The sequence below is a fragment of the Quercus robur genome, chromosome 4 (genome assembly GCF_932294415.1).
Source record: "Quercus robur chromosome 4, dhQueRobu3.1, whole genome shotgun sequence".
NCBI classification, from domain to species: domain Eukaryota; kingdom Viridiplantae; phylum Streptophyta; class Magnoliopsida; order Fagales; family Fagaceae; genus Quercus; species Quercus robur.
The window spans coordinates 21,329,550-21,350,363 of NC_065537.1; the positions used below are offsets into that span (position 1 = coordinate 21,329,550).

The following is a 20,814-nucleotide window of genomic DNA, read 5'->3' on the forward strand; positions in this document are numbered from 1 at the left end:
AACCAATTGTCAAAGCTTGTTTTAGGCAAGCAATTGTCAAACACGCCAAACAGAAAGTGGTAAAAACTACACCTAATCTTAATTTGTATGCACGCTACATAATTAAGTAGTATTAGTACTAAAGTTTATATTAAAAATAAATAAAAAATATTCTTCTAATAAAAAACTAAAAAATTCGAAATATATTAAGATTCAAGTTTTTTTTAAAAGTTTCAACTTATGACGTTCGCTCCTGATACTATCAGAGACTTTACCAGTTGAGTTAAATTAAAACCCACATATTAAGATTCAAGTTTTTAACCAAGAATTTAGCCAAAAAAAAAAAAAAAGTTATTAACCAAGAAAAGCAGCCACCCTAGTTGGCAATAAACAAAAACTACAGCAAATAAATCCAAAATTAAAAAAGATAAAAGGAAGGCAAAAATATATAAATATGCAAAAATGGGAATCCCAATTCCCAAGTCCCAACAAACTCCCGAAATTGCATAATCTATACTAAAAGTGCCCCTTTGACTAAAATCCAAAGCAAATTGTCTGAGCTTTTTTAGCAAATAATTTCAATTTTAGATTTTTTTGTTTTTAAATATTTTAACAAACATTTAATATAAAAGTTATAAAAAAATTATATATATTTTTGCTATATTTTATATAAATAAATTATCGAAAACTAAGTGTCAAACAAGCTTTAATAGTTAAGAATGACATGGGAAAATGCTTAAGTTACGATTTTTTTACAAATTATTGATATGTGGAAGAGTGATGTTAGTTATGAGTGCATGTAAGAAATGAAGTTTTAAGTGACAGATTGATATTGATGGACAAAAGAGTAATTTTAATAATAAATTCACATTTAAACTAATAACAACCCTACTTATAATTTGATAGAAGAATATTGTAAATATAACTTTTCATATAAAAATCGACATACATAAACATTATCCAAAGATGTTTTTGTTAACAAAAGCTAATGCTTAAGTCATCTTTTACGATAATGTCCCCCTTTTCTTCCCAATTTAAACGTCACCCAGTCCTCACTCACTTTAATACACACTCTCTCTCTCTCTCTCTCTCTCTCTATCTCTTCCTTTAAAAAAAAAAAAAAAACTAAGAATCAGAAGAAAAAAACAAAAGAAAGAAAGAGAAAGATATACAGAGGTTGCAATCAGTAAAAATCAAAGCAAAGCTGTTTGCATCTCTCTCTTTCTCTCTCTCTCTCTCTCTCACACACACACATTTGATCATATTCTTTTCCAAAACCCTGTTTTGTTTCTCTCTCTACAATCTTTTCCTTTACTAAGCATATTTGTTTTTTCCCTTTAATGAGTCTCCATTTTTAGACCTCCCTTTTCTATTCTTGTTCAGAAAAATCTCAAACCCAAATCAGATTCTCATTCTCTCACACTCCCAAATCCATCAAATTCTTTAAACCCATTTCCATTTTCTCTCAGAGACCCCCGAAAACATAGTGTACTTATTAATTAATTTTCTCTGAATTTTTTTATATACATATAGTTATATATATAGAGTATATTACTGGGGGATTTTTTTTTTTGGTGGGGGTTGTGTGTGTGAATCTAATGGCTGCGGTGGCTGAAGTGTCTGGTGAGGCAGTGGCTGCCAAGACCTTAGACACCAAACCCACATCGGAATCTGAAATCAATGTGCAAGTGCAAGAACTTGTTGCTATGTTCAAAAAGTTGAATCCTTTAGCCAAAGAGTTTTTTCCTTCCTCATACCCAAATCATCAAAATAGCTTTTATTTTCTGAACAACGGTCAATTGTCTCCCAACAATTTTGCTGACACCAATAAGCCTTCTGGCAATGATTTCTATCCCAACAACCGCAGGGTAATTATCATTCTCATTTGATCTCTTCTATGTGGTTTTTGGGTTTTATATCATTGTATGAATGATTGTTTGGATTGTCTTTGTGTTTTAGAGAAATGGGTTGTTGTTGTTGGTTTTGCTTATTTACTGTTTCTTTTGTTATGGGTTTTTTTTTTGGTGTAATGTGAATTGAGTTGAGTGTCTGAATTGGTAGATTAATGGGTTTTTGGATTTTTATTTTTATAAAATTATTATTATTATTATTATTATTATTATTATTTGAATTGAGTATGAAAATTGGTATGCACAAGTTATGCTTACCACTAAATATGTTCTAGCATTGATACTGTTATATCCATTTTCTTTATAGGAAGAAAATTTGAAATGGTATGCTTTTTTAAGAAGAAAGAAATTGATATGAGCAGAATTCTCGGTTTCAATTGATCGTCTGAATTATATTTTAGTACTTGTTGATGGTGGTGTTGAGTAGAGTTTCTGGGTTTTGTTATGTAATTTTTAATATAGGTGGTATCTGAATATTTTTTTTGCTTTCATACAGAAATTAATTTCAATCTCTTGTCTGAGTTGGTTTAACAACTTTTGCGTTTTCTATTTTATTTATTTATTTTTAAGTAAAGGAAGAGGTGCAAGTGCAACATGAGGTGAATTTCTGGTGTTTGTCTTGCCAATTGTGTTTTTAACCAATTTGTGGTCTGAGACTGAATATGTCCAATTTTGGTCTAATTATATATTTCGATTGAAATGCTGGAACACTTAAGCAAGGAAGGGTAGTTTTTTCTATCCGATTTTATTTAGGTGATGATAAAACTTCCCTGTTGGAAATAAAGAGAGAAAATATTGAGAAATAGTTTTTGAAGAAGTTTCTTGCCAAAAACATTGACATTTTACAATCTTGTATCTGTTATATCTCTTCAATGTAGTTGCTAAAATTTCAACTTTTCATTTCCAGAGAAGAAACAACTATAACCAGGGGAGGAGAAGGTTGAATGGGAGAGCTTTCAAAGCTCAACGAGAGGATAGCATTAGACGAACGGTTTATGTTTCTGATATTGACCAGCATGTAAGTGAAAATTTTGGGAATTTCTAATCATCTTGATGGTTGAATATATAAATATATGGTCTTTATTTGGTTTTAATTTTTGAATAATAACTTTAATAAATCCTTTTATCAAATTTAGGTCACTGAAGAGCGGCTTGCTGCCTTATTTAGTAGTTGTGGCCAGGTAAGTTGCAATGCTCATTTGAACACTGATCAATCCATTGTTTTTTCTGTACTTTAATTTATTTGAACCTAGGAGCTTCATTTTGATTCTTTGATAATATTTTAATTCACTTAGAGAATTCTTTTCCGTTATAACTTTGAAGCTGGCTAATTCATTTTAATTTTTTATTTTTTATTTCATCCTAGAGAACTATGCCAATGGGCTCTAGCTCAAAAGGCATTTCCTTCCCCCATGAGAAAGATTGGAGGATAAGGTTATGGATTCAAAACCCACTGCATGTGTGTGCAAACTTATCAAAAATAAACAGAAGAATTAAATCATGTCAGGGGGAGTTGTCACAATTTGGCTATGTGATCACCATAGGTTTTCACATTTTAAATTTTTTGTCAATGAGTTCATCACAAAAATTTTGTGGAACATATTTGGCAACTATATATGTTTTCTTAAGTCCATTGTTCCTTTGAATGCAATGAGAAAATTTACACGCTTGACCCATTGCAGCTGCTGCCTAGTGCCTACCCTTAGATGCCCCTTGCTCCATTGGTAGGCCCCAGCATGAATACCATTATTAATACAACAGTCTCTGATACTACTTCTGGCATGTAGCCATTGTAAGGGCCATTTCCTAGCATGCTACCTAGGCATGCAGCTTCTAGCAGGCTGCTTGAAATGACACTCCCCCATTCTTCAAAACTGTCTTCTTTACTCTACTAAGCAAGTAAATTTTTTTACTCTACTGTTTGGCTGTTTTTATTTCACACTCTTCTTAAAATGAGCTATGCTGACCCTATTTTTTTTTGTTGTAATAAGGCTTGGTTGTTGTTATTGTTATTTTCTTAACATAAGCTATATGAATTTGTTAAGGGAGCTGATGCCATGAGCCTTGTAGCTCAATTGGCGCTTCCTAGTGTTTCCAATGGAGATGTCTAGGGTTCAGAGGTCCCCTTCCCCTTTGTAACTATAAAAAATTTGTTAAGGGAGCTGGTGGTTTTAGTTTTTTGGTAGTTGAATTCTTATGTGTATAATGTAGAAGGATTTGTGATTGTTATGATGAAGTATCTACCTGACTCTCAATGTGTACCTGGGCATGCACTAAATTGTAGCGTTCGAAGTACTAATTTATGTAATGGAACAAGTATATGTGAAAAAAAATTCATTAGAAGATGATTGGTAAAGTTGTCACTAGAAAAAGTAAATACTCTAGTTGTGATCATCACCTAGAAGTCTAGAATGGTTATCTGAGTATGGAGTGTTGGGACCTGATGCATGCCAGAGATTGGTTCTCTCCATGCCCTTTTTGGGACTAAGAATGATTCTTGGGGTTTTTATTTTTAATTTGTAAAATCGGAAGTGGTCGTGCTGTTATAACTAGCTCATTGATAGGGCTAATGTACTCTATCAATGGTCTTGCATTACTTACAGTCTGAGCTGTGGTTGTCCACTGAATGATTAGTATGGATATCTTTGAAGGGCTTTAGTAATTTTTTAAGCTGTTAAATCCGATAGTTTCATTAATTAGAAGCCAATAAGCTACATCTCAATTGGCACTTCTTTCCCTTGTAAGAGCAAGGTGGAGGGTGAGGTTGTGCATTCATGACACACTGGGTGTGTGTGTGTAACTTACGAATAAAAAAATAAAAATCATTGATTAGAATAAGAACTAATCATGATAGGGATGTTTATTATTATCTTTGACTGCTCAAATAACATAATCAAGCCTCATTTGGTGATCTATGACTGTTGAAAAAAAAAAGTATATATATATATATATATTCTTTTTCTGCTCTATCTTTGTTTGTTATATACTTTCCTTGGTAGGTGCAATTTGATAAAAAAAAAATTCATCATGTTTCATTACTGTTGTGTAATCTCTAGTTCTTCACCACCATAGCCTTTTTAACTACTACCTCATTCCTACAAGAGTTGTAGTCAGCAATATTAGTTTAATATTGCCAAATTTATTTTCTGATTTAGCTCCAATATTTGCAATTATTTATTTTTTATTTTTTCTTCTCATAAGTACACTGATTTAAGATCTTGTTCTTACTATGCATTTGAATCTGTCTTCTATGTATCTCCTCTTTTATATGATTCATTGGCTGAAAGGTTTTGTGGCTGTGCTCCTTGATAGAGGTTTAATACTTTTTTGCTGTTTTTTATGATCTTGTTAGTTCACAGACATGGGAGGTTATGGTGCATGTCTACCATGGTAGGGTGTGTTTGTTCTGTATTCAATACCTACCTTTCCTGTTTCATGTACTTTAGATTCAACTAGACTAATTATTTTTATTCTAAGAAAATATACCCTCTTTTCATATATAATAATTTTCTAAATTCTTAATCCCTTTTCTAAAAAAAATTTAAGGGCTTTTTTCCCCCAATTAAATCATTGGGTGAAAATACTGTCAAGGTATTAAATGTTCAAAATTACCCATCAGTCCTGAACAACAACCTTCACCCTTTACAACTACAATAAAGTCTTAGTTTCAAAATTTTGGGGTTGGCTATGGATCCTCACTAGATTAGTTAGGGTTAGCCTCATGTATTATTTTTTTCCATCCTATTCTATCTAAATTCATATGATCTATTACTTCCTTTATTGACTTGTCATTTTTTATTACTTCTACTTATGATTTTTGGTCTTCCTCTACCTTTTTTTTGTTCTTTCAACTTGGATCAACTCACTCTTTCATGCTCGTGCATTAGTCTTTCTCCTCTAGACATGATTTTTCTGATTTTTTCATCAATAGGGGCTACCCTATCTTTAAGCAAATTTCCTCATTTTGAATCATTTCTTTCTGTGTATTTCCACCATATGCATCTTAGCATTCTCATTTTAGCTACAATCATTTCATGAATATGTTGCATGTTAACATTCCAAAATTCGGTACCATAGATCATAGCTGGATGTATAACAGTCTTATACAATTCTCCCTTTAACTTAATAGGTATTTTATGATTGAACAATATTCTTGATGTGCTTCTCCACTTCACGCACCCACTCTTATCCTATGATTCACATCCTCTTCAATTTCTCAATCTTTAAGAATTATTGATTTAAGATAATGAAAGCTATCGCTCTATGATATCTTTTGATTATCAAGTCTTACCATCTCTTTGTTACCGTTTCTACTTTTACTAAATTTAAATTTACATTCCATGTACTTTGATTTGGTCCTACTTAATTGAAAACCTTTGGATTCTAGAGCATCTCGCCAAATTTCTAACTTGGCATAAATCTACTTCTAATTTCATCCCACTAAAATTATATCATTTGTAAAAAGAACCTTCATCCCTTCTCTATAAATAGAAAAAAAATAGAGATTATAACAAACAAAATAAACCAGTTTGTTTTGTTCTTGATTAAAATGGTTTCTCTTTACCCATTCTTATTATTAGTGATAATTCTTGTTTGCAATCTACAATAATCACGACTCATATCATACTTTTATTTGTTTTAAGTGACTGATGTTAAGTTCTTTATCACCTGGTTCTATTCCCTAATAGTTTTGATCATATGACCTCCTGTATTTTGTTCTTGTTAAACCTTGTGCCTTCATAAAAACAAATTAACCTTTTAGCATCTTTACTTAAAACAATATCATAATTTGAATATCCAATGAATGTTTTCTAATTCTTCTGCTACATTGTCCAAAAGTGTTTAATTTTAAATCTTCACAAAGTATTACTAGTAGCTTTCCTCTGCCTGTAGTATGTGTGGCCCATGTGGAGTGAAATGCTTTGGTTTATGCCTTTTCCTTTAAGAACAATGGTAATTTGTCTTTCTCTCTGAGTATGTTTTGTATTTATGAGAGAACTAGGTTTTTTGATAATTGCATTTCTTTTACTACATGGTTAGTTTGGTTGATGGGATAGTAAAATCACTTTTTTCAGTTTTATTTATCTATTTATTTGTTTTAAAATTTTGAAGGTTAATGATTGCCGAATTTGTGGTGATCCGCATTCAGTTCTACGTTTTGCATTTGTGGAGTTTGCTGATGACCGTAAGTTGATTGTTCTGGCCTGCAAGTCTTTCTTACTGGTGTTCTTTTTCCCCCACCAAAACATACTGATATAATGTGAACATGGGATTTATGCCAACAGATGGTGCAAGAGCAGCTCTAGAACTTGGAGGGACGATGCTTGGGTACTATCCGGTTAGGGTTTTACCTTCAAAAACTGCCATCCTTCCTGTGAACCCTACATTCCTTCCTAGAGTATGAATCATTAACTTTCTGGCTCTTTCTTGTTGTGTTAATTTCAACTCTATGAAATTGTTTGCTGTATTGGTGTTTTGATGACTGAAATTTAACTGCAGTCAGAGGATGAACGGGAAATGTGTGCCAGGACAGTCTATTGTACAAATATTGATAAGAAGGTATTCCCCTTTGTTTTATTTGGAAGTATTAAGTTTTACATTCCTGCTGATACTTTTTTAACTGCGTCTCTGTTCTGGATGATGCCCATCATAGTGATAGTGGTCATATGCATTATGCATGCATATGTAGTGATTGTAGTTGATTTACTTGATTCCCAGTCAATCTTAATTTTTTCCCAATAAAAGGCTCATTTGTGAATGCAGGTTTCTCAAGCTGAAGTGAAGAACTTCTTTGAAACAGCCTGTGGTGGTGAGGTTGGGACAATATTTAAAACATGATTGCATTTTAATGGATTAGAAAACAATCAAAACATGATGTGTCAAGTTACGTGATTGATATTTGACATCATTTCAAATTTACAGGTTACTCGCTTGAGGCTTTTGGGAGATCATGTTCATTCAACTCGTATAGCTTTTGTTGAATTTGCACTGGTAAGTTTTTGTTTACAACCTTGAAGTTATTGATGTTTTAGAGGTAATTAAAAAAAAAAAGAATTTGCAAAGGTCTCTCTCTCTCTGTGCCTGGTTAAAAACAATATTGAATATTGACTATCTGATATCTGGTTTTCATGGAGTTCTTAGATATAGATATTATTCTCATTTTCTCAGGTCAGAGTTGGGTGAAAATAGTGCATATAGGTATGAGAATGAGCTATTTTCATGTACAAAGCATGATCTTTGCTCACTGTTTTGCTGATGAATCTAACTATCAAGGAAATTTCTTCACCGGAGCCATACTCCTTTATTTTATTTTATTTTATTTTACATATGTAATACATCTCAAATACTTGCAAATACTTGTTAAAAACATCCAAAATTTGAAGTTAAGTTACTTCTGGAGATGTAGAACACATCAAATATCAAACTGCAACCTTCCTTAGTACAAAATAAAATGGAAATACATAAGCAGGGTTACTTGTATCTTTTGTCTGGTACAGATGTTTCCTACCTTTTTGTTGCATTAACTAGAGATACTCGTGTAATTAATTTGTTATAAATGGTGATGTTAATACTTTAGCAAAACAATTGTTTTTGTCAGACACGTGCACAAACATATGAAATATGGGATTCATACCCTAATTTCAAGGTTTTGCTGTGTTGACATATCTGTACTACATATATCCCCATCTCTTGTATCAGTATCCATGCTTCATAATATTTCTTCATACTCAGTAACATAATTGTGACTTTCGGAATTAGTAAGTCATTCAGTAAAATTTCTCATGTTGTCTCGCATTAGTTAGAGCAATGTTGCTAAATGCGTCAAGCGCATAGGCATCTTGGAGCCTAGGTGAAAAGCATAATCGTGCACTTGATTGAAGTAAAGCGCTCAGTTTTCAAATATAATATCTCATAACTTCTAATAGAAATATTGGTAACATATAATTAAAAAAAAAACTCAAAATTTGTATTTTTACCTATTAGGTAAGTTCTATTGTATAATGTTTGTAAGTTTTAAAAATTTTATGCAAGTCATTTCAATTCTTATGACTTTTATGTAGGAATTTGAAAACAATTATCATTGGTTAATATCATAATAATCTAGTCATAGAAAATTTAAACATAATATTTTATATGGTTCTTTTGTGCTTTATAAAAGTACATAACCATGATAGTTATGATCAAATGATGTATATGGTTCGATCAACATACATCTAAAAGTCAAAGACCAAAAAGCACAAACATTGTAAATTAACCTTGTTTGTACCTTATGACATGTAAATAAAAAAATTGTTAGTGTAATTCAACACCCTAAGGATAGTGGTTGTGTACTAAATCATTGGTCCACTTCATTTCTTTCAAGATCAAGCAATTAATTTTGATGATCCATATCTTTTTTAGCAATAAAATAAAAAAAGCATGCTTGGGCATGCTTTCTGCTTCTTCAAAAAGCTCCAAAAAAGCGTGCCTAAAGCACGCTTCATTAAGTGAGCTTTTTTTTTTTTTTTTTTTTTGGCTTAGCTAAGTGTTAAGAGCTTGGGGCTTCGAGTTGAGCTTAAGTGTGCCTGAAGCACACTTTTAACAAAACTGGGTTAGAGAATTACCATTCCCTTTGCAGTGAACATGCTTCATTTTTATAAGTTAAATACATGATTGTTTGCGCATGTGAATGGTGGGCAGTTTAAACAATAGGATACTTATTAACATCTTCAAGGTTTATATCAGTTGTTCGTTGTCCAAATTTGATATATCTCTTTGTCTGTTTTTATTTATTTTGGACTACTTCCCTATTCATAGTCAAGAGTTATCCCACTAACTAAACCATTTTGACTTTTGGAATTCATCTTAATGGCCCAATATATCTATGAAGAAATGAAGTGGGTGGTGCTGAATCTAATTTGACAGTTTGGGAGCATGGTCAATTATCTCCTTATCCTACTCTTCAGGATACCGCTCTAATATCCAAGATAAAACGGCATGTCCAACAATTTCTTAGGAAATTCAAAAAGATGTCTTTATTGAAAAACCTATCACAAAAGTAATTTGATCTAAGTGGCCTGTTGGCTAAGTAAAAAAGGGAAAATTATGATGAGAGGATATTTGTGAGGTCTTTCTGTGGTGACACTGTGGACCTGGCTCCCAGCTGTGCGCTTCAACACTATCGTCTTTTGTATTTATTGCAATATACATGAACAAATGAAAACTATTGAAATAATCAATTATGGTTTTAAGTATTAATAGGTCATGGTACAATCCTCTGGTGGAGGTACTACCATTTTAACAGGAAATGTATGTCTTTTATAATCCCAAAGAACTTTTTCTGATGCGGAATTCCTTCTAATTTCTTCCCTTATCTGCATTTCTGAAAGGTACCATATAAAGGGATATGAGAAATTTATAGATTATGAAGCTTTGGTGCAAAAAGAGGCTAGAGTTGTTGACTTAAAGACTGCTTTATCACATTCTAACTTCTAATTATGAGCTGCAAAATAAGCTCCATTGAGTCCAATTCAGAATGAGTGGTATACTACATTCTGGTTTCTCTTTTGCAAAAAACAGTGATCCTCATTCTAGGTAACGTAAGGGTGTTTTTATTTTATTTATTTTTGTGTAACAACGTCAGTTGTGGGTAGTTATTCTTTATGTTCGATTTATGATTTAATTGATCATTGTAATTTGCGTGTTTGATTGTATTGTCCGCATTTATCTACATCCTGTATACTTGCATGACTGTTTCTGGTATCAATAAAGTTTCATAATTTCATTATTTATATATAAAAAAGGGTTTGTGTGTGTGTGTTGTCCTGTTATCAGCTAACATCTCAAACCATGAGATTGAATTATTTATTTTTATGTCAAAAGTTACTTTCATTTTGGCAATGTTATCTTGTTGAACATGCCATGGATACTTACGTAGAACACTATTTCATAAATTAATGTCTCTTTTTTTGATTATGAAGTTGCCTATGATCCTATTGTGTCTCTTTTTTTTTTTTTTTTTTTTTTTTTTTTTTTTTTTTTTTTTTTAATAAAAAAGAAGAAGAAGAAAATAACAGAAAAGAAAAAAGTTATAAGTTACACATTCAGCCTGTGGGTCTTGAACCCATAACCATATCTTCCATCCCATTATTAAGATAGGAAGAAGTTTCATTTGAGCTCGAGCTCATTGACATTGTGTCTTTGAACCATGAACTCATCTAAAGAATAGGGGGAGAAAGTGCAATTTGAGCTATAGATCATTGGCCTAAATCAATGACATTTTGCTATGCATTTGTCAAACTTATGCTGCCAGACCTTTCTTTCTTGCTTTTGCCCCGATGTTCTTGTCAGTACATTCTTGCACTCATTCTGTAGGTTTTAACTACTTTATCAACATGTCTTCCTTACACCAAAAATTGATTGATGTCTTGGTCTGATGATAAAGAGCATCATCAAGAGCGGACGTCATAGGTTGAAACTCTTTCAAAAAAATTGTTGGCACATTTAATCAGCAATATGATTTACTTATAAAAAAAAAAAAAAATCAACATGTCTTGCTTATATTATATTTATTTTTAGTCATGAATTATATGTTTAATCTGCTGGCAAGATGGAACATGTCATGTTCATTTGTCAAGACATGTCTATCATTAACAAAAATGGGGACACTTTGGTTTGAAATTAATCACTCACTTAAAATTTGTGGAAATGTTGTGAAATCTAATCAAAACTGATGTTACATTTATCATTAAAAAAGAAAGCATACAAACTACTTTTTTTCTATGTCAATCTTCTTCAAACTGATTCTAATATTTGGTGTTTAGGTTTACTTTTTGACACTGGTTCATTAACATAGTAGTCATATTATGATATAGGTATCTTGATTTGTGCTTTTTGCAACTATTTTAATTGGATTTCCTGAATTTTTTGTAAAATGGAGAGACATTTGATTTTTTCATATCTTATGCATGACTATATTCCATAGATGGGATGTGGATTTAGTAATTACTTGGCTTAGAAACCAAAGGATAATGAAGATTAAGGTAGAGGTTCTAGTTAAGAGGAGATAAGGACTAGAGCAGAAGTTGTCCTTATCTATGTAATAAATAAATTATGCGGAGAGAATTTATCGCCTTCTTACAGAGGACATATTTCATTCCTAGAATTGTGCCTGCACTAGGTGCACTTCCCTTTATCATGAAAACAATTAGTAATAACAATAATACACAATTCATAGTCGCTGAATGATGATTTCCTTTTCTTTGATGTACTGGTACCAAATACTGTCATAGATGGAGTACTTGTAAATGAAAAGTCATTCACAGTTGTGCTTATAAAAGCACAAAAATCACCCCTTCAGCCCCCACCCCCCCCTCCCTCTCTTAGGAAGAGAATTATGGAAGTAATTGTGCATTTTCTGTGTATGTTAAATATATTCGGCAATGAGTTATATGCATTGTTTACTTGAAAAAGACTGGAAACCAAAATTAAAGGAGTTTTCTCTCTTTTTGTATATGCTTTTGGGCATCCTGTGGGATGCAGAAAATCTGCATTAAATAAAAACAGCAAGCTTGCTTGTTGCTTTAGAAATGTCATTTTTTATATGCACTCTACACTTATATTTCACTGCCCGCCATAGTTGGGGGGGTTGTTGCGGACATTTTCTTTACAAAAATACTTGTTTTCTTACCTAAGAATTAAGAAACACTGCACATTGTTTGATGTTACTTAGGTATGAAGGATCTATATGATGCAAATGAGCTCGAGGTTATATGACACCTCCAGAAGAATGGGGTCTGGGTGTAGCCATGGGTACTAATTGAGTGTGTATAGCTTACTAGTAGAAAAATAATAGATCCATGAGATAACATCATGGGGTAAAGACATAATGATGTTTACTTGTGATCTAATATGCTTGAGGAGACCTATCAAAAAAAAAAAAAAATTATATGCTTGATGAGTCCCCTTTGTGTGAATTATTTATGAAGGGACAATGTTTCATCTCCATGGGTGAGGTGTATACACATTTCTGCATTTAGAAAAACAAATTTCCAAATTAATATCTGAGAAAAGGGAGGAAGATCATAGCAGAACCAGCACTTTTTTTTTTTTTAAAAGAGGTTTTCTATAGTTTGTGCAATATAATTTACTGTATGTTACATGAATCATTTCTAGTTTTTGTGGTTATTATACATTGTTAATTTTTTTTGGCCTTTTTTCTTGTTAAAATTGGGTCATCCAACACCACCACAACCCCCCAACCCCACCCCCCCCCCCCCCCCCCCCCCCACACACACACACACACAAACAAAAAAGAAAAGAAAAAAGGGGTCACTTTTTTAACAAGAGATCTATAGCATTGAACTATCAATTCTAGATTACATGAGACACATTTGCAAAACAGTTGTTTTATGATTTATGCTTTTACTTAATAATTAATTAATTTTTTAATGATTTATTGATGTGTTTGAGTCATCTAAAACCTTATGCCACAATGCTCTGATTGCAGTAAATGGCTCTTGCTTAAATCTGACATGTTAATTTATTTTCCTGAGCAGGCGGAAAGTGCCACTACTGCACTGAGTTGCAGTGGGATGATAGTAGGAACCCAACCCATCAGGTTTGCCCCTGGACTGGATTGTTCTTTCAAGTCCTTAACTAAGTTTGATGTCACTTTATCTTGTATATTGTTGATTTTGTAGGGTAAGTCCATCAAAGACACCCGTGAGGCCGCGAGTTACTCGCCCAACATTGCATTAACTAATCATCATTGTCCAAGACACATGGATGGAATTGGGTCAACTTCCCAGTTGAGAGAGACTTGTGTTGAAGGGGTGGTGAAACTTTTTTTTTTTTTTTTTTTTTTGTTTTTTTTTTTTGGTCTTCAGTATTTCCATCTTTTCTGTCTCAACAGTTACTTTTTCTGTGACTGAACATATCGTGATCCTGCTTCAATTGAAGTTTTACAAGACTGGGCCTCAGTCTGAGAATTTTTCCTTGTTCCGTCCTCTTTGTTTTGACAATTTCATCTATTAACTTAATAGCGTTAGTTTCTGTTACTAATGTGTTGATTGCAAGCCTTGCTAATACTTTGTACCGGTAAGCCCAAGCTTAAAGTACTAGTACTAAATGTTTAACAAAATTGCCAAGAGTCTTTTAGCTCTATTGGCACTTCCTGATGTTTCTTCCTGAAACATTCAGGGTTTAAATCCCCCACCCCTAACTACTAATGTAAAAAAAAAAAAAAAAAAGTTAAACAAAATGAATGTACTATCGCTACTAGGTAGTGAACATTGTCATCATAGAGGCAAGTCTGTATGAATATGGACCTGCCATCAAAGAATTGGGTTCCATCCCAGCCCCAGCAAACATCCCTCGACTCTTTTTATGCTTATCTGGACCATTCAAGTTTCTGGTACATATAGTATATGCGATTAGTGATGCATAACGTTTCCCTATCTGGGTGTAAGTTAAATTAGTTAATGCAGTTGATTTGTGTTTTTCTGAGACAAATTGATATGCTTTGTGTTGTTTATATATTCTAGGGGGAAATTACATTTTACCCTTTTAAACTATACCACTTATCCCTCTAAATGATGAGAATGCACATTTTACCTGCTTAAACTATTACTTGCATAACACTTGCCCTTATAAGTTATGAGAGTGCACACTTACCCTCTTAGACTATTACTTGTGTAACACTTTGCAACCCTTTCCATAGGTAATAATTTAGGAAAATAAGTGTGCATTCTCATAGTTTAAGGGGTAAGTATAAAAGGGGTCATAGTTTAGGGAGGTAAAGTATGCATTTTCATAGTTTGCGGAGAAAAGTGTAAAATGAAGTATAGTTTAAGAGGGTAAAGTGTAATTTTCCCCATATTCCATATAAATTGTGTTGGGCTGTGGGCTAGGCAGTTCAGTATAGTTTGATATTTTCTTCCTTTGGGCGATTTGGTACACATCATCTCCAATTTGCCTGGACCTTGGTAAAAAAAAAAAAAACAACAATACGTTGTCATTGCTTGAGAAATGTTTCACCATTCCATCATGTTCATGTGTGTGGGGAATACCTTGGTCTTGCCATTCCTCAACAAATATATGAAAAAAGTTGGAGCGAATGAATCTGAACTCTCAGGTTAGATATCAAAGCTTCTTTCCTTTCTTGGTCGCCACACCCTCATCAAATCAGTGACTGAATCCATTCCTGCTCTCTGCATGCACTATTCATCTCTTCCTACAAAAAATTATTCCTCCCTCTTGATATGGATCACTTTCTTCCCTTAATTCACCATTAAATGCTCAAATGCCTTAAGTGGTCCTTTAGTAGCAATCCCACCCTCTCTTTATGATCATGCCTTTCAAGGTAAGAAATCAAAGTAGATGACTTTTGCCCTTTCTATAAAGCAAAATCTGAAAATCCTACCCATCTCCTACCAAAAACCTTTTGGAACAACCTCCAAATCCCAGGGCATTGTATTGGACCCTTCTCTTCCACTTGGCTACATTTCAATTGCACTTCCAAAGCTCTCTTCATAACCATTCCTTGAACTTCTCTTCCCTATGGGACTCTCTTTGGCTCACCATAAATAGCCCCATCTTATTTTGGCATGACCAACCCATTCATGACCACTTGCTTCCAAAAACATTTAAACCTTCCACCACACTCAACACAAAAGTTCCTATCTCTGTGAAATTGAAAAGTCATTCCCTTGTTTAGTTTAAACTTAACACCGATGAATTTTTACTATGAAACCTAGGCAGATCAGGTTGTGGGGGTTTAATTTTTTTGATACCATTCAAAAGGGAGAAAACAATTACAAAAAGTCATAAAAGGCTGGATTAAACCAGCATTGGTTCATTGGCACACAGGTTGCCAATTTAGCTACAGACTAGACGTCTTTAACAACCAAATGGGGTACTAAGATCATATCACAGTAAATGCCATTTTGAGTCAAGAAACTTAGATCAGCTATTCTAGTGTTATCTAGCCAATCTGAGGCCTTTTTCTTCTTGAAGGACTGAAGAAGATCCCTGCTATCACTTAGAAACAAAACTTGATGAAAGCCTTGATTTTTTGCTGCTATTTCAGCTTCAACCACAGCCTCTAGCAATGCCCCACCTATTGTTCTAGCCTTGCTGCTAACCGCACCAAAAAACACCCTATCTCCCTGAACAGTAATAGCTTCATAAGCAATGCCACTCCTATATGGTTTTCTGCTCCTAGTTCCAGCAACTTTGATGATTAGTAGCCAGTTCCCTGCTGTTGACTGGTAATCTGTTCTTGTGCTTCTGTCAAATCTGTCAGTGTGTGTATTGTGGTATGAAAAAGCTTCCTTGTACCTGCAAGATAAATTTTGGCCAGTTAGAATCACATCCATGGGGTTTGGATTTATCCATTGGTGAACTACTATGTTTCTGTAGTTCCAGATGGTCCAAAGAGTGGTGAAGATGGCTTGCAAATAAAACATAGAATCTGGGTCTCTCTGTTTGTATCTTGATAATAGCCGTGTTAACCATTGTTGAACAGAGATGGTGTTATAATCTGAGGAGTGGATGGCTAGAGTGGATCCATGCCAGCAAGCTCTGGCAAAAGGGTAGAGTAAAAAGAGGAGAGTTGCTGTTTCCTCTTCTTCATTGCATAAAGGACAGATGTTAGAGGTTGTGATGCCTCTAATATTTAGGTTGAGAAGGGTAGGCAGTCTGTCATGCATGAGTTTCCAAATAAAATTGTTAACTTTTAAAGGAACCTTCACTTTCCTGATTCTACTCCAACTTCCCATCTGAGGTTGATCATGCCTAGGATGAACTAAATGATCCCTTGCTAAAAAATCATAAGCTTTTTTCGCTTGATATTCCCCATTTTTTGAGTATTTCCAAAGAAGTTTATCTTGGACAGAATTAGTTTTGGAAATTGGGATCTGAAGGATTGTAGAAGCCAGAGGAAACGGGAATAGGGATATAACTAAATCTGCCATCCAATTCTTAGTATGCTGATCAATCAAGTCTCCCATAGTACCTGTAGCGAGAATGGGATGAGACAGGTTCAATGAAGGGTGATGGACCCAGTGTTTATGATTTAGAGGGATACTATATCCATTCCCAACCCTCCATTTTCCATCTCTCAGTTTGTGATTTTCATGTTGGATGATATTTTTCCAACACCAGGAGTGATGAGGCTTTGGGCTACACTCTTGAATTGGGCAAGTAGGGAAGTACTTAGCCTTGAAGGTTTTGGCCAGAATGGAGTGAGGGTTTTAGTTGATTCTCTAGTATTGTTTGTCAAGCATTGCCTGGTTCATGTGCCTAAACTTCTTGATTCCCAAACCACCAAACTTCCTAGGTTGGCAAATCTTATCCCAATTGAGGAGATGGAGTTTTTTCTCACCCTGTTCATGACCCCACCAAAATGCTCGGATGATTGAGTCCATTTTGTTGCAAATGTGCTCGGGTACTTTCAAACATGAAAAAGTATATAAAGGTATAGATTGAAGAACAGAAGAGATTAAAGTTGTCCTACCAGCTTGGGATAGAATTTTAGCTTTTCAACCTTGAAGTTTTGAATTGAGTTTATCAATTAGAAACTGAAAATCAGCAATTTTGTTACCTCTTAACTTGAAGTGGATGCCAAGGTATTTGTTGGGTTGCTAGACCAAGTTAACTTGAAGATTTCTAGCAAGAGTTTCCTGTTCCTCCTTTGGCATGTTTGGAGAGCAATACACGTCAGATTTTGCCAGATTTATATACTGACCTGAGATGGAACAATACCACTCAAGGATAAGCTGAATATTTTCTAAAGCGTTGTTATTGAAAGCTTAAATTAGTGTGAAACACTAGAGCTTGTTTAGACCTCAAATTAAAAATTACGGTTAGATTGCCTTTACCTTAACTTATCAAAGGGCGGAATTAGAGTAAATAAGTGCAATATGCCGATAACACTACTATAAGCCATAACCAACCACAATGAACAATAAAAGTAAAGCTTAAAGAGTAGGGAAGAGAGATGCAAGTACAAGATAACACCAAGACGTGTTATCGAAGAAGAAACCGAAGAACTCAGTGAAAACCTTCTCCACAACCCTTCAAGTCGAAATCAATCTACTAGAGAATAAAGTTGGAGTACACGAATAACGAAAGACTCTTCAAGCCTAGTCTACCCCATGTACTTAAGCCTTCCAAGCTCCTGCTACCAATAGACTTCTTGGAGTCTTGTCTTCTTTAGCTTTCCAGATCTCGCAATTCAGCCCAATTGCATCCGCCATTAAATGGCTCATTCCAATGCTTCCCAACAGCACCAAAACCTCACTTAACACTCAGATTGGGTGTGATAAATATTTGGGCTAAAAACCTCTCAAGGATGTAGAGATGGAGAGGTAGGAGCAGAGGAAAACCAAGAGGTAATGTGTAGATGATTGTGGGTCTAACAATCTTTAATTCTTAAGTGTATTTGCTAGGGTTTTCTCTTTGAAAAGCACTCCTTACAATTTGTGAGTAATGAGGGTATTTATAGTATGGGTTGGTGTGCTATCGTAGGCAACCAAAAATAAAACTTATACTCCTAAAAATATATGTAGCGGTGTGAGTAAAGATCGTTCGCACGAAGAGTATCTAGTCTAGTTTTATGCTACATGAACAAGGATTGGGGGGGGGGGGGGTGAGTGTAACAAAAACAATTTTAAGAAAAACAACTAAGGAATAATTCAAATTAAAATATTGAAATCAATTAAAATAACAAACCTTGGTCTAAGGTCAACATCCACCATCGAAATTTTACAACTGATTATCGATGCAAGTATATATCAATTCACACTTTAAATATTCACCGTTGAAACTATTTTCCTATTTCTCCAAATCTAACTAATTAAGGAAAATATTAAAAATAAAACAAAGTCCTAATATAACTAGGAAAGTGGTGTTTTTCAGCTGGAATTTTTGTGCACCGAATTTGGAAGCTTTTGAAAATAAACCGCATCAGGTATTAAAATTTTAGGCAAAGGAACATTCTAGAATGTCAGCAGTGCAGGTGTAGCAACTTCAAGCCCAATTTCGACCTTGATGCAGGTAGTATCTCTCAAAACTCAAAATGAAAGTTGTAGAGTTTTTTCTTGGCGTTCCATAGCACCTTGAATCATTACAATTGGAGCTTTGATGAGAGAGTTATGCCCAGATTATGAAGTGATGTCAAAACTATCCAAAAATTGCCCAATTAGCTACGTTTTGCACTTAATGCCTCCATTTGCATCCTAAATCAAAATACAAGAATAATGAGTACATTTAAGCACCAAATAAGTATAAAAGACTAAACATTAAAGGAGAAAAATATGACAATTTGCATTATCATCATGGGTAACAATTTTGGTAAAGCAAATTAACTTTTGGCCAAACAGAATGTTTCGCGGGTACCTTGTGAGATGGCCTTTCTTGCGAAGTACTCGCAAAATGATAGGTTGGCATGACTCTTTAGCTTCTAGTCATGTGCTTCATACATGGCCTTTTTGCAGGTTGCTTTCTCGTGAGCTAGTCGCAAATTTACAATAATTCATCTTTGACACTTGATTTTTCACCAATCTCTCACACTCATCCCTTACAACTAAACCCACAAAAATACAGGGAAATGATTGAAGAAATTACAATCAAGTTTGGCACGGAATTAAAACCAATAAAGGCTAGTTGGAAATCACAACTTTATAGTTATCCTTCCTAAAAAACAACAAAGAGTCATCAACAAACAATAAGTGGGAAAAGGAAAGACCATTTCTACCAACTTTGATTCCTTTGATTTTCTTGAGATTCTTAGCTTGTGACAAGGAGATTGAGAGTATATTAGCACACATAAGGAAGACGTATGTAGATAAAGGATCTTCTTGTCTTAGACCTTGAAAGGGTTTGAAGGAATTTGTCAGGTTTCCATTAATCAACAAAGTGTATTGAACCAAGAACACACACTCCATAAACCATTTGATCCATTTTGTATCAAAATTCATGACAGTGAGAATAGCCTTCAAAAAATTCAAACTGACCTTATCATAAGCTTTAACATGTTTATCTTTAACACTCAAAAACTAAATTTTCTCCCTTTCTTCTTCCTAAGTACATCTATGATTTCATGGGCCAAGAGGATATTATCTGAGATGTTCCTACCCTTAATGAAGGCATTTTGATATGGTGTAATAATGCTGTCCATAATAGGCTTCAATTTGTTAACAAGGATTTTGGAGATTACTTTATAGATCACATTGCATAGATTGATAGGTCTAAAGTGATTCACCTCCTCAGGAAAAGGAATTTTTGGGATGAGAGTTATGAAGGTTTGGTTGAGAGATTTAAGGAGGGAATTAGAATGGAAAAAAGCTTGGATAGTATTGATAACATCAGTTTTAACCGTGCCCAAAATTCTTGGAAGAAGAAAGCAGGAATGCCATCTGGTCTAGGAGCTTTGTGAGGACCCAATTGAAAGACTACTTCTTCAATCTCTATAGTTGATATAGGTTTGTTTAGGAAACTAGTTTGTTGATCAGAATGAGTAGGGATAGGCAATCCATGAATTTTCTGAACAATACTATCCACACTTAAATTGTTTTTGCCATCATAAGTTTTCCTGAAAAAATTAAGAAGGATATTTTCTATATCTTTAGTTTTGTCAATTAGGATGCCTTGCTCATCTTTGATTTGCAGGATTCTACTCCTAGCTCTTCTTTACTTAACCACAGTCTAGAAATATTTAGTATTCCTGTCCTTATGTAAAAACCAATTTGTTCTAGCTTTTTGTGTCCACATCAATTATTCTCTATTTAAAAGGTCCTCAAGCTCCTTTCTAAAATCTCTCTCTTTCCTTACATCTTCAGCATTTACAATGGAATCTTGGAGCTGCTGTAATTGATTTTGCTTCAGCTTGATTTCATTCTCCACTTTTTCAAACACCTTTTTATTCCATTCTAAAGCCATTTTC

General features: G+C 33.9%; 1 protein-coding gene across 6 annotated transcripts; it reads left to right on the plus strand.

Moving 5' to 3' along the window:
• The first annotated feature begins 1,104 nt into the window (after nucleotides 1-1,104).
• LOC126720854 (polyadenylate-binding protein-interacting protein 9-like) lies at nucleotides 1,105-13,871 on the plus strand. 6 transcript variants are annotated; one of them, XR_007653710.1, is made up of 11 exons: nucleotides 1,105-1,847; nucleotides 2,797-2,907; nucleotides 3,026-3,070; nucleotides 7,002-7,074; nucleotides 7,175-7,287; nucleotides 7,389-7,448; nucleotides 7,653-7,698; nucleotides 7,812-7,880; nucleotides 10,259-10,463; nucleotides 13,427-13,488; nucleotides 13,571-13,871. XR_007653710.1 is itself a non-coding variant. In XM_050423684.1 (10 exons), exons 1-10 carry the CDS (start codon nucleotides 1,578-1,580, stop codon nucleotides 13,626-13,628), a joined length of 912 nt encoding a protein of 303 aa, XP_050279641.1. In that variant the 5' UTR covers nucleotides 1,110-1,577; the 3' UTR covers nucleotides 13,629-13,871. The 6 variants fall into 6 exon arrangements, 3 of the variants coding, with proteins under 3 accessions (XP_050279644.1, XP_050279642.1, XP_050279641.1); XR_007653708.1 differs by having other exon boundaries at nucleotides 1,107-1,847; nucleotides 7,653-7,703; XR_007653709.1 differs by lacking the exon at nucleotides 10,259-10,463 and having other exon boundaries at nucleotides 1,107-1,847.
• Nucleotides 13,872-20,814: the final 6,943 nt, after the last annotated feature.

Excerpts from the sequence above, each read along its gene's own strand:
- LOC126720854 (XM_050423684.1), top strand. The coding sequence starts at position 1,578 with ATGGCTGCGGTGGCTGAAGTGTCTGGTGAGGCAGTGGCTGCCAAGACC. Across the intron at positions 7,288-7,388 it reads ACCCTACATTCCTTCCTAGA|TCAGAGGATGAACGGGAAAT; the intron begins GTATGAATCATT and ends ATTTAACTGCAG. Across the intron at positions 13,489-13,570 it reads GTAGGAACCCAACCCATCAG|GGTAAGTCCATCAAAGACAC; the intron begins GTTTGCCCCTGG and ends TTGATTTTGTAG.